Source organism: Staurois parvus, unplaced genomic scaffold (assembly GCF_062004578.1).
Source record: "Staurois parvus isolate SC_StPar_1 unplaced genomic scaffold, SC_StPar_1.0 ptg000832l, whole genome shotgun sequence".
Taxonomy (NCBI): Eukaryota; Metazoa; Chordata; class Amphibia; order Anura; family Ranidae; genus Staurois; species Staurois parvus.
The window spans coordinates 2,740,555-2,753,855 of NW_028318628.1; the positions used below are offsets into that span (position 1 = coordinate 2,740,555).

Consider the following 13,301-nt stretch of genomic DNA (forward strand, 5'->3'; position numbering starts at 1 on the left):
CAAACTATTTAAAGTAGCACAAATCTGGAGTTAGGATCTAATACTGGGAGTGTGCATTGCGATATATGTGTTTTTTCAGGGAATAAATCATACTTTATTTACTAATATTTATTAGTAAATTTAAATATAGCTGTTGGGGGGCAGGTTCAAATTTGGGCTTGTGCACATATAAATTAATACGGAGAAGATACTTATAGCAATATTTTGGGGTGGTTTTTTTTTAGGAATAAATGATGCTTCTGTAGCATCCTCCTAGATAGGTGCTAGGGTAAGTAGTTAGTCCCTCTGCTTACTGTAACAGTTAGGGAAATCTAATTAGGCTTTCTGCTTAACAGAGAGCTGCAATTGTTAGCAGTGCTTGCTCAGTGTGATCAAGTGCTTCTAGTTCTGCATCTGATTTCCTCTGTATCCAAGTAACCCAGGAAGGTTCTGGATGTATAGGTGGAACTCATGCTGAACACAGTATGACTCGTAATGCCACTCCAGCAAATCCCAGGTAGTGGAGCCCTAAAGAATGCTGGGAAAAGGTATTTATTCTTTGGGCTCACAGAGCCCTGGGTCTTTCCTGGAGAGGATTGTACTAGCATGGGGGGAAGGCTTCCATGTGGCGTTAGGTGGGCGACCTGAGGGCCTGAAGAAGAGAGAGAGAGACCTTGGTTCTTCAGTAAGCTGAATGAAGGGAGTTGTCTGCCAAAGATCTGTCTGGTATCATTGGTGGGCATTGCTTAGAAGACTGGAAGGAGGCTGCCATCTTGGGGACTTGTGTGCTTGGCTACCCCTCTAGTGCTTTGTAGTCAGCATGGGTCTGAATACAAGGGGACACCAGCTAGTGTCCTGAAGAGCACTGTCCATTTAATTTCTTCCTGAAATTGGGACTTTGCTCAAGGCTGCTACTTAAGGAACTTCTATCCTCAACTGTAATTAGTTCTGTTCCTGGAGTATCCTACTAAAATTCCCCATACCTATCCAAGATCTCCAATAAGAAAACTACAAAAACAACAACCCATAGACTGATCATTGGGGACAACAAGCAAAAATGTGTGTGCACCTGGCTGAGAAACTATCTTGTGCCTGGCTATGGGGCGAAATTAGGGAAGACCTGGACAATACGTCAGTAGTTCCTACAGGGGTAGCGCTGCACTTCAGTGGTGATGTATATAGTTAAAGATGTCTGAAGGTGGTCCAGTTCAAATTAGGGCTAAGGGCTAATAGATTTTGCACTGCCAACATGGGCCAAAAATTTGTTTGTGGGCTTTTTTCTGAGACTTATGCAGGCCATAGATGGGGAGAAAAACGGCAGTTTTTTCTTTTAAAAAACGAAAAATCGGTCGTTCAAGTGGCCGACGTTACCATCAATGGTAAAAAAAATCGGCCGATTTTCATCCCGTCTAGAGCCGGCAAAAAGTGTCCCTGCAGAGAGCTCTGCTATTTCTTTGACAGTTCCTTGACATTTACAGAGGTTGCAACATTGTATCTATTTGTTTCCATTTAGGATACAGATGTTTTTATTCGGAAACAAATAGATACAATGTTGCAACCTCTGTAAATGTCAAAGAACTGTCAGAAATAGCGTAGCTCTCTGCAGGGACACTTTTTGCTGTACTGGAATTCCTCTAATTTTTCATCCTTCTTCTTCTTCTCCTGCTTCATCATCATCCTCTTCTTCTTCTTCTTCATCATCATCCTCTTCTTCTTTTTCTTCATCATCATCATCATCATCTTCTTCTCCTTCTTCTTCATCCTCATCCTCATCTTCTTTTTCTTCTTATTCTTCTTCATCATCCTCATCCTCTTCTTCTTCTTCATCATCCTCATCCTCTTCTTCTTCATCATCCTCATCCTCTTCTTCTTCGTTTTCTTCTTCTTCTTCATCCTCATCCTCTTCTTCTTCATCATCATCCTCATCCTCTTCTTCTTCTTCATCCTCATCCTCATCGTCTTTTTTCTTCTTATTCTTCTTCATCATCCTCATCCTCTTCTTCATCCTCATCCTCTTCTTCTTCATCATCCTCATCCTCTTCTTCTTTTTCTTCTTCTTCTTCATCCTCATCCTCATCTTCTTCTTCTTCATCCTCATCCTCTTCTTCTTCATCATCATCATCATCCTCTTCTTCTTCATCATCCTCATCCTCTTCTTCTGTTTCTTCTTATTCTCTTCATCATCCTCATCCTCTTCTTCTTCTTCTTCTTCTTCTTCATCCTCATCCTCTTCTTCTTCTTCTTCTTCCTCATCCTCATCTTCTTTTTCTTCTTATTCTTCTACATCATCCTCATCCTCTTCTTCTTCTTCATCCTCATCCTCTTCTTCTTCATCCTCATCCTCTTCTTCTTTTTCTTCTTCTTCTTCATCCTCATCCTCTTCTTCTTCTTCTTCATCATCCTCATCTTCTTCTTCTTCATCATCATCCTCATCCTCTTCTTCATCATCATCCTCATCCTCTTCTTCTTTTTCTTCTTCTTCTTCATCCTCATCCTCTTCTTTTTCTTCTTCATCCTCATCCTCTTCTTCTTCTTCTTCATCCTCATCCTCATCCTCATCTTCTTCTTCTTCATCCTCATCCTCTTCATCCTCATCCTCTTCTTCTTCTTCTTCATCCTCTTCTTCTTCCTCTTCTTCTTTTTCTTCTTTTTGTCTTCCTCTTGCAGGTCACTGCTCATGCGCAGATTTTTTATCGGTAAAAAATCGGCCGATTTGCCCATCATTGCCGCGAAAATCGGCCGATCGGCAAAATCGGCCGATTTTTTTCCAACTTTACCGAAAAAAAAATCTTCCAAAATACCGAAAACGGCCGACCAAATCGCCCACTAACGATCCGAAAATCGGCCGATTTTCGACCCATCTATGGCCTGCATAAGGGGTGGATCTACTAAAACTGGAAAGTGTAAAATCTGGTGCAGCTGTGCATGATATCCAATCAGCATCTAACTTCAGCTTGTTCAGTTAGGCTTTGACAAAAAAAACTGTAAGCTGATTGGTTTCTGTGCAGAGCTGCACCAGAATTTGCACCTTCCAGTTTTGGTAAATCAACCCCTAAATAATAATCGAATGTTGATTTCTAGATTTCACAATGTTTGTTGGTGGTCCTTTTAAAATTAGGTCCCAGTGCAAATAATATTATTCTGGGCACTAAAGGCAAATAAATCAATCCTATCTAGTACTTCAAATCATTTGCTATATACCCATACTATATATCATCAATTGCAATACAGTAATACAAAATGACGTGTACCATGAAAATAAAATAAATCAACAAAATGTGCATTATATTATATAATATATTATATATAAAAATCAAAACACAATAACATATCTTCAAATTAAAATAAAAAACATAAAAACAATATATCGCAAACAAATGACAGTGTTCATAAATTACATCTGCTATTATCCTTGTGCAATGTATGCAGTCATAAATATAGACTGGTGCCAAAATGACTGTGATCTTCACCTTCCCCTGTAGGCACACACTCACCGGAGGTAAGCATGTGGCCATTGGGGAAGGTGGAGGCCCCATTTGTTTTGGCACCAGTGTAAGTTTATGACGTCACACATTAAAATTTAGAGCTCCTCCCTCGGAGCGCTGCTTCTGCTGTGATTAGTCACAGGAGAAGCTGATCAGCAGATGTCGGCCAATGGATGACCGCCGGCACACAATGATCGGCAAGCAGAGAGACAGAACACAGCTCTGCCTAAGGAAGGCACAGCTCTGTCCTGTCAGCAGCAATGTGCTAGATTTTGTTTGCCTGCAAAGTAGGGAATAAAATCCAGCATATCTCTTAGCAAAAACACCATATAGTACACATATCTATATTGGTTAGGCAAACAGTTAACTGTTTGATCACCCTAGATATTTAACCTCTTCCAGACAGTGTCTTTAGTACAGTAACAGTGTATATTTTTAGCATTGATCACTGTGTTAGTGTCATTGGTTCCCACAAAGTATCAGTTAGTGTCATATTGTCAGCTGCAATATTGCACTCCTGCTATAAGTCACTGATCGCCACCATTACTAGTATAAATAAATAAATAAATAAAAAATTCCAGTAAATATCCCATAGCTTGTAGACACTATAACTTTTGCACAAACCAATCAATATACCTTTTTTTTAACCAAAAATATATAGCAGAATACATATTGGCCTAACTTTATGAAGACATTTGATTTTTTAATTTTTTTTTATTGGATATGTTTAATAGCAGAAAGTAATAAATATATTTATTTTTTTTTAATTGTCGATCTTTTTTTGTTTGGTGACCATTGTCACTGAGAGAGAAAGTGATAGAAAAGCCAAAGCATTACAGTTTTTATCAGGTCTGGGATGTATGGGAAAATCTTCCAAAAGGGGGATTCGTTTGTAGACATTTTCTCAGTTCTTGTTTCGTCTCTGTGACTGGGATAGGAAGTGAAAGGAAAGCTCTTTAACGAGACTCAAAAAACTAAAAATAAACTGACCGGGCTTTTAGGCTTTCCTCACTCTATTTAAAATAACAAAGGTTAGCGTTGGGCTCAATGTTCGAGTCAAACGTAAGTTCGACTCGAACATCGGCTGTTCGTGTGTTCGCCCACCGAGCGCCCCACAATGCACTGCGTTCTCGCAGTGCATTGTTAGAGCTATGATTAGCTAAAGTCACAGTGACTTCGGCCAATCATGGCTCATGGGTAAGCCCATGCCCCACACTGTATAAGGCTGCTTACACTGCAGCCTTATGCAGTGTGTTGGTAGACACTACCAAAGACAAAGATGAATAAATAAATAACAATAATAAATTATATGAAAAAAATAAATAAAAATAAAACAAAAAATACATTGAAAAAAGAAACAGCATGAGTCCCCCCCCCCAATCTATACCAGGCCCTTTAGGTCTGGTAAGAAGGTTAAGAGGGACCCCACAGTAAAAAAAAAAAATGTATAAAACGTGCATGGGGTTCCCCCTAAAAGCCATACCAGGCCATTCAGGCCTGGTAGGAATTTTAAGAGGAACCACACCCCCAAACAATTTGGGGAAAAAAGCGTGGGGTCCCCCCTAAATTTCTACCAGACCCTTGATTTGAGCACAGGCCTGGCAGGGCAGGAAAGGGGGGGATATCAAGCTGGTCCCTCCTCCCTGTGGCTTACCAGGCCACGTGCCATCAGCATTGGGAAGGTGTTCCCATGCCGATGGGGACAAGGGCCTCTTCCCCATAAACCTGGCCTGTTTGTGGTGGGGGTCTGCAGGCAAGGGGGCTCACTAGCATCTGGGCACCCCTTTAAATAAGTGGGCATCCTGATGCTGCCCCTCTCTTATGAATGAGTAAGGGATACCTGAACCCCTTCCCATTCACTAAAAGGATACATTTAGAAAAAATAAAGACAGCAGACGTTTGAAAAATTCCTTTAAAAACAACAGTTTTTGGCTAGGGATTTTTTTTGTTTAATTAAAGTTTTTTTTTTTTTTAAATGTCAGTCCTGTTGCAGCAGGTTCTATACATTGTTCAGATGTGCAACTTTGCAGGTAGTTTAAGGGGACCCCCACAGGCATGACATTTAAAGGGATTTTTTTCTTTTTTTACTTTAAGCAATGAAAAATTACTACCCCTTTAAACACAGGGCAGTACCTGAGTCCCCATACCCCTTTTATGGCCAATACATTGCATATAAGTCTTCAAAATGGGCACTTTTGAATTTACGCGTTCGAGTCCCATAGACTTGCATTGAGTTTGAAGTTTGCGGTCGAACGCTCATTAGGTCGAACGACTGACCGCAAACCAAATACAGGGGTGTTTGGCCCATCACTACAAAAGGTTTGGCTGTAGATGCTTTAGCTTTCATTATGACATTCTAATAAAATGCTATAAAAATAATGGTATGCAAATGTGTTTTATTACATTTTTTTTTCAATCACTATTTGTAACCCAAAACTTATGTAAGTCTATGGGTTCTTTTCAGGAGTTTTCGATGGAGAATGTTCCGAAGAATTCAAAATCGGGATGACAATTGTGGGTTTGGGGTCTGCTTGCGGAACAGATTATTGGTTGCTCAAAAACAAGTAAGCTGCCTTCTGCTATGATCATTAACAAAATAATTTCACAATGTGTAAATGTGCCTAGTCTCAGTATGTCAGTATTTTATTATTATTATTCCTGTGATCATTTTGATCAAAATTGTTTTTGCTCTTTTTATTTACTAAAGGTAAAAGATCTGCTGAATTTACTACATGTGTGTCATTATTGCACAGATTTTTTCCTCCTGAAAAAGAGCCATTTCAGGATGGGATCAAATAAAAGGCCAGGAAATACAATACAGGTTTATCAGAAATAGAGGCTTTACATCTGACCGTTAGCATGCAGAAATATCATCGGATAAAATAACAAATGTGTGTAACATGATTAATGTAGGGGCTGAGGTACATGTACCTTATGTAAAGTGTCAGTGCTATATAAATACCTACTGTATGTAAGGGGTAAAGAAAAGAGAGCCACACTACCACTAAATCCAGTGTCAACAATGTGTCCATCTTTTAAATAAATTATAGACACTTTAAATTTAGCAGTAGTGTGGCTCTATTTTCTTTATCTTTGGGTATTGGACATAGGTCTGATCCACTGAGAGCTCTGGCACATGCGGCCAGTTTTTATTAGTTATATGGACTTGGAGTGGTACCTACAGCCCACATCTACCTTTCAAGTTCTATAACATTGGTATCAGGTGCATTCAGGCAGTGTTCCCTCTCTGCTTTTCCTTCCATTGCAGCCACCACAAAATTCCCTGTGTTAGCTAGATAAATTCCTATGTACTACGTCACCACAGGGGTCAGGAGTTCCTGATGAAGTTATGTGATGTGGTGATGCAACATGTAGGGAGGAGCCAATGACATCATGCTGCAAAGCTGGAAGTAAGCGGAACACCAAGTGACTGTAGGCAAAAACAGGCTGTTCATCTGAAGTACACCAGAATAGTTTTATGTGAGTGGTATTTTAAAGATTTTTAATAAAAAATTGCTGGAAATGCAGTGATTTTTCTTTCTTATTGAGTGAATAGTAAAAATTTTTCCTATGAAATGATGAGGATGGAGGTGGATTGAGATATCTGGAGGCTACAGAGGTAGAGAGCAGTTACGTATAGAGATCCCATTTAAAGGGGGAGGCGTATTAGATCTTATTTTTATTTGGTCATATTAAGAAGGTGAGAGCATCAGATTGGTGGTGTTGGGATTGCACTGTGTATGATGAAATTAAGGACATGATTGCATGTGTATAGAGATCCCATTTAATGAGGGAGGTGTATTAGATCTTATTTTTATGAGTTCATATTAAGAAGGTTAGAGCATCAGATTGGTGGTGTTGGGATTGCACTGTGTATGATGAAATTAAAGACACAATTGCATGTGTATAGAGATCCCATTTAAAGAGGAAGGCCCATTAGATCTTTTTTTTATGGGGTCATATTAAGAAGGTGAGAGCATCAGATTGGTGGTGTTGGATTTTACTATGTATGATGAAATTAGGACACGATTGCATGTGGAGGAGAAACACAGTGTGAATTTATATAATAGAAGATGGGTGTGATATATACACCAATCTTCCAATATACACCAATCTTTGTGTGTGTGTGTGTATCTATATATATATATACAGCATATGCACGGACACTGATATATGGTGCACTGGAAAAATTTTATTGCAAGAATTTATAAAAATATTTTTGCTTATTTATTTGTAAATCAGTGCTTTGGAGAGAGTCTACAACTTTATTAGGTAATATATAAGCATCACATTTTCACAACGGCATAAAGAGGTAAAAGGTACTGCATGACACTGTTGTTTTTAGATCTAGTAGTCATTGCCTTAGAGCAGCGTTTTTCAACCACTGTGCCGCGGCACACTAGTGTGCCGTGAGATATTGTCTGGTGTGCCGTGGGAAAAATTGCAATTTCATCCGTAACATGTGGCCTCGGCTCACAAATAGACCAATCATTAGAACAGCAATGGGCAAACTACGGCCCGCGGGCCGTATACGGCCCGGCGGACCTTTTAATCCGGCCCGCAGAGCGTGATACTGTCAGGATGATCTGTCCCCCTCGACGTATCTGCGCATGTGCCGGAGATCGGCGATCGGCTGCTAATGCCTGAAACTGGCACATGCGCAGATACGTCGAGAGGGACAGATCCTCATAGGAGACATATTTTCATGCTACACCGGAACGGCGAGAGGAACGCGCGGAGCAAAGGTAAGTGAATTGACACAGGGGGGGCTTGGGGACTTAATATGGGGGATGAATTAATATGGGGGATGAATTACTATGGGGGATGAATTACTATGGGGGATGAATTACTATATGGGGGATGAATTACTATGGGGGATGAATTACTATGGGGGATGAATTACTATAGGGGGGATGAATTACTATGGGGGATGAATTACTATATGGGGGATGAATTACTATGGGGGATGAATTACTATATGGGGGATTAATTACTATAGGGGGGATGAATTACTATGGGGGATGAATTACTATATGGGGGATGAATTACTATATGGGGGATGAATTACTATAGGGGGGATGAATTACTATATGGGGGGTGAATTACTATGGGGGATGAATTACTATGGGGGATGAATTACTATATGGGGGATGAATTACTATGGGGGATTAATTACTATATGGGGGATGAATTACTATGGGGGATGAATTACTATATGGGGGATGAATTACTATATGAGAGATGAATTACTATGGGGAAAGAATTACTATATGGGGGATTAATTACTATGGGGGATGAATTACTATATGGGGGATTAATTACTATGGGGGATGAATTACTATGGGGGATGAATTACTATATGGGGGATTAATTACTATGGGGGATGAATTACTATGGGGGATGAATTACTATATGGGGGATGAATTACTATGGGGGATGAATTACTATATGGGGGATCAATTACTATGGGGGATGAATTACTATGGGGGATGAATTACTATATGGGGGATGAATTACTATGGGGGATGAATTACTATATGGGGGATTAATTACTATGGGGGATGAATTACTATGGGGATGAATTACTATATGGGGGATTAATTACTATGGGGGATGAATTACTATGGGGGATGAATTACTATATGGGGGATGAATTACTATATGGGGGATGAATTACTATGGGGGATGAATTACTATATGGGGGATGAATTACTATATGGGGGATTATTTACTATGCTTACTATGGGGGAATATTACTATACTTACTATGGATGACACATACACATCATTCATCTACTCTTGGTCCGGCCCCCGGGTCCAATTATAAAATACTTTATTATTTCATAATAAAGTAATTATAAAATAAATTATTTGTGTTTGATTCCTATTCAAGAGAATTACTTTATATATAGTCAATATAGGCACAGAGGTAAATTTTTTTAACATTTTCTAATGGTGGTGTGCCTCGTGATTTTTTTCATGAAAAAAGTGTGCCTTTGCACAAAAAAGGTTGAAAAACACTGCCTTAGAGCTCCTTCACATGGACGTTACGATCAGGTCCGCCTGCCTGTGTTTCAGGCGGACCAGTTCGGAAACCTCCATTCTCCTCTATGGAGCGTAGGATGTAAACAGACATGTGTCCATTTACAACCACCAACATCCGATCCACAAAAAAGGGACAGATGGGGATGCAATTCCCCTTTTGTCCGTCGGATTGGGTCGGATGAAAACGGACAGACGGTCCATTTTCATCCGACCACCCGTTGAGGAAAGTGAGCAGCTCTGTGGCTACTCTGCAGCACCAGAGCGGACACAGAGCTGTCATCCGCTTGCTCAGCATGGATCAGTGGAGAGATCCCCCGCTGAGCAAGCGGATCCGCTCCATGTAAAAGGACCCTTATGTGGGAACACATTAAATGTCAGGAGAATTATATAGGGGTCCTTTCATACGTGCATTCTGTTTTTTTCATCAGTTCAGTCACGTTTTTTCCAGGAAAAAAGGATCAGTTCACATCAGTTTTTAATCAGTTCACGTCAGTTATTAATCAGTTCACATAAGTTTTTAATCAGTTCACATAAGTTTTTCATTAGTTTACATCAGTTTTTCATCCGTTTACGTCAGTTTTTCATCCATTTACATCCATTTTCCATTAGTGTACACCCTTTTTTTACATCCTTTACCAACGCAAAAATGGACCGTATGTCCATGTACATCCGTTTACATCTGTTTTTCATCCATTCAGTTTTTTTATGGAAGAAAAATACTGTTTTTTTCCTTTCCAAAAAATCGGATAATAACAAAAGCGGACATTAACGGATATATACAGATGATCATCAGTTTGCATCCGCTAGTCCATAGAAATACATGGGTGTCCATTTTTCATCTGTAAACAGACAGATGAAAAATGGACATAAGGAACAAACGTGTGAAAGGGGCCTAAAGAGAACACAACAACACAAGGAGCGAACATAATTGGAGTTTTTTTTTAAATGATTGTCATTAGCATGTTGAAGGGGTAAGCGAGGAACCAGGGAAGGCAACATGTAAACAGATTAAACTTCACTCGGAGCTGTTTCCTTGGTGTCCATACTGAACTTAGGTGGTGGCTTATTATAGGTTCTTAACATTTAATTATTGCTGCACTTTTGTGTCTAGCTCTACTAAATTAAAACTTTTTTTCTATCTGTGCTTTACAGCTGGGGGAAGAAATGGGGTGAAAGTGGCTATGTAAGAGTGAATCGCAATGACAATCAGTGCGGGATCGCCAACTATGCAGTCGCTGGAGATGTTGCAGCTTCAAAATAAAGAAGGAAAGAAAAAACAACTTAATGTTGTCCTCTTTCTGTATTATTATCTCCTTACACCTCTGAGCACATTTTGATTTTGTTTTGTGCCTACTTTACAGATGAGGATGGAAAACAAACATGGTATTTTATTCTTTTTTGTTGAAGTTCACTGTAAAAAAACCCTCTACCTACGGCTTCCTTAGTTTACGGTTTCTTTAGGCTTCTTTAGTTTAAAAGTATTCCATCTTTTTTTTTGTCAAGCATATAACAGCCTGAAAAAATACAATTTGGTAGCAATGTCACCTTATTGATTGTGTAAACTCTTTGGCTATTTAAATGTATGAAACTTCTATATGTAATATAAGTATTTTAGTCAACTATATTTGAAAGTCCTGCCTGCTGCTGTTCTGGAGATACCACACCTAGTTTATACTGACTGCTCAAATTTTATAAACTGATAGTTTCTGAAGGTAGTTTGTGATCAGCGCAGAACTTGTCTCATGCGTCAAACAGCTATGTGTCTGTTTTCCTCAGTGATAACTCATCTGCCAAGCAGAGGCACGGAGAGGAAAGCAGACAGATTCAAGGCAGTGATATCAATTTTTAAAGATACCTTTTAGTTGGCAGAACATTTGACTTAAATATCATTAAAAAGTATATTTGGTGAATTACTAAATTCATTCAGCAAATGTAATCTATATTTTTCTGTGCCTTGTTTTTTTCTATCACGATTCTAAATATTAAATTAAACTTTGCATTATTTGCAGTTTAAGCATCCTTCTTAATTTCTGTTTTCTTAAAATACATTTGGAATGGACCGGGACAATGGGGAAGATCGGAGAAACTTTGGTGTTGAGACCCACCTGGTCAACCCATAAAATTTTTCAATCATACGCAACTAAAGTGTTCCTCAAAACAAATTGGCTTTATTTGTGATACCATGACTTAAAGTGGTTGTAAACCGTCACATAAACCCAGTGAAGTGACTGGCATCAGGTGATACACAGAGATGAAACAAATCCTCCTACATACGTTGTGCCTGTTTATCTATAACTGTCTTTACCCTAATCCATTCAATGTGCTGAATTTACAAACAATCTCTCAGCTCTGAAAAGCAGGGGGCGGGGAGCTGAAGTTACATCAGTAACGAGAGCTCTGAGAGCTGATTGGTGGGAAGAGGCACATCCCCCTTCACACAGTGCACAGGAGCAAAGCTGAGGCTGTCAATCACAAGCTGTGTCCTCCTCTCTCACCTTTTTTCTCCTGGTGTCAGGAAAACTCATCAGAAGTGACTCATGCGTATAGCAGAGGAAAGAGGCAATGGACAGAAATTACATTTAGTGCACTGGATAGAGACAAGCACAAGCTATAGAGGGATATGTTTTGTTCACAACCTCTTTAACAAGAAAAACATTAACTTTGCACTGTATTTAAGACAAAATTGTGCAATTATCTTTTTGATTTCTACAATATTGTGCTCAGTGTATAAAATTGTGTTTTTATATAACAGTTTAGAAATAAATTACATCAAAATTACATAATCAGTAATTGGTCAAGCAAGTGTTGCTAAGTATGATGAGGATTATGACCAACTGTACAGAGCCCAAGGCATTGTATTACCCACTTGATAAGATGTCGGCACTAGTTATGTAGACTTTAGTAATGTCTCACTAACAAGAGTAAAGGAGGAGGATCAAATATATCAAGAATGCCATCATAACCTAAAATTTTGCTGATATGCCTTCAGTGTTCAGTAATAGGGATTCCAGAAGATCCTGTCCAATTGATGATTTTAATCTTTTTTTTCTTCAGTTTGGTACCTTGAAAAAATCCCTACACCTAAGCTGGCCATACACATGTAGATTTTCAGACGAGAATATTCGTACGAAAATTCTTTGAACATTTGATGAATGGACGAATGTCATTCAAAAATTGTCTTTTGCTTTTAACATTTGAGTTTAAAAGTAATGTAATTTCTGAACGATAACCACATATACTGGCTGAAAATTCACTTGGTCGATAAAAGTTATCCTTCCTGCCCCTTCAAATAAATTGTCCCGTCACTGCGGTTGAAAACAAACATCAGTTTGACCCCACTAATGATTAGAAAATCAAAGGAATATTCTTGAAATGAAAATTCCCGTACGAAAATCTATACATGTATGGCCAGCTTAAGAACCTGCAAAATTAAGAAGTACTTTGTCAACTTAGTAAGAACAGGTAAGAAAGTTTTCACATGCTATACACGTCACATCAGTTAGGTTTTCATTTTTGACAAAATCATTATTCATATATTATGAGGAGGGTATTGATTATTTATAATTGGATTTTTTTTTTTTAAACTAAGAAGTACGAAATTAATTGAACAAGGTCAGCGCCAGCCAACTGTGCTTCAGTTTGCAAAGCTTATTTTGTAAGACTTGGTTCACAATACTGTGATCTGAAAGTCATGCGACTTGGAGTGTGACTTTGTCATGTGACTTGAGTACTACTTTGAAGCGACTTTGAAGCAACTCCGAAGCAACTATCAGGGAATGCCTGGTTAATCTT

At 38.9% G+C, this 13,301-nt stretch overlaps 1 protein-coding gene across 1 annotated transcript in view; it reads left to right on the forward strand.

Moving 5' to 3' along the window:
* LOC149443773 (cathepsin L-like proteinase) overlaps positions 1–11,511 on the forward strand; it is a 32,834-nt gene extending 21,323 nt beyond the window's left edge. Inside the window, exons 7-8 of the mRNA XM_089655303.1 lie at positions 5,929–6,028; positions 10,662–11,511. Coding sequence (XP_089511429.1) covers positions 5,929–6,028; positions 10,662–10,770 — 209 coding nt within the window. The 3' untranslated portion in view covers positions 10,771–11,511. The remainder of the gene's footprint in view (positions 1–5,928; positions 6,029–10,661) is intronic.
* Positions 11,512–13,301: the final 1,790 nt, after the last annotated feature.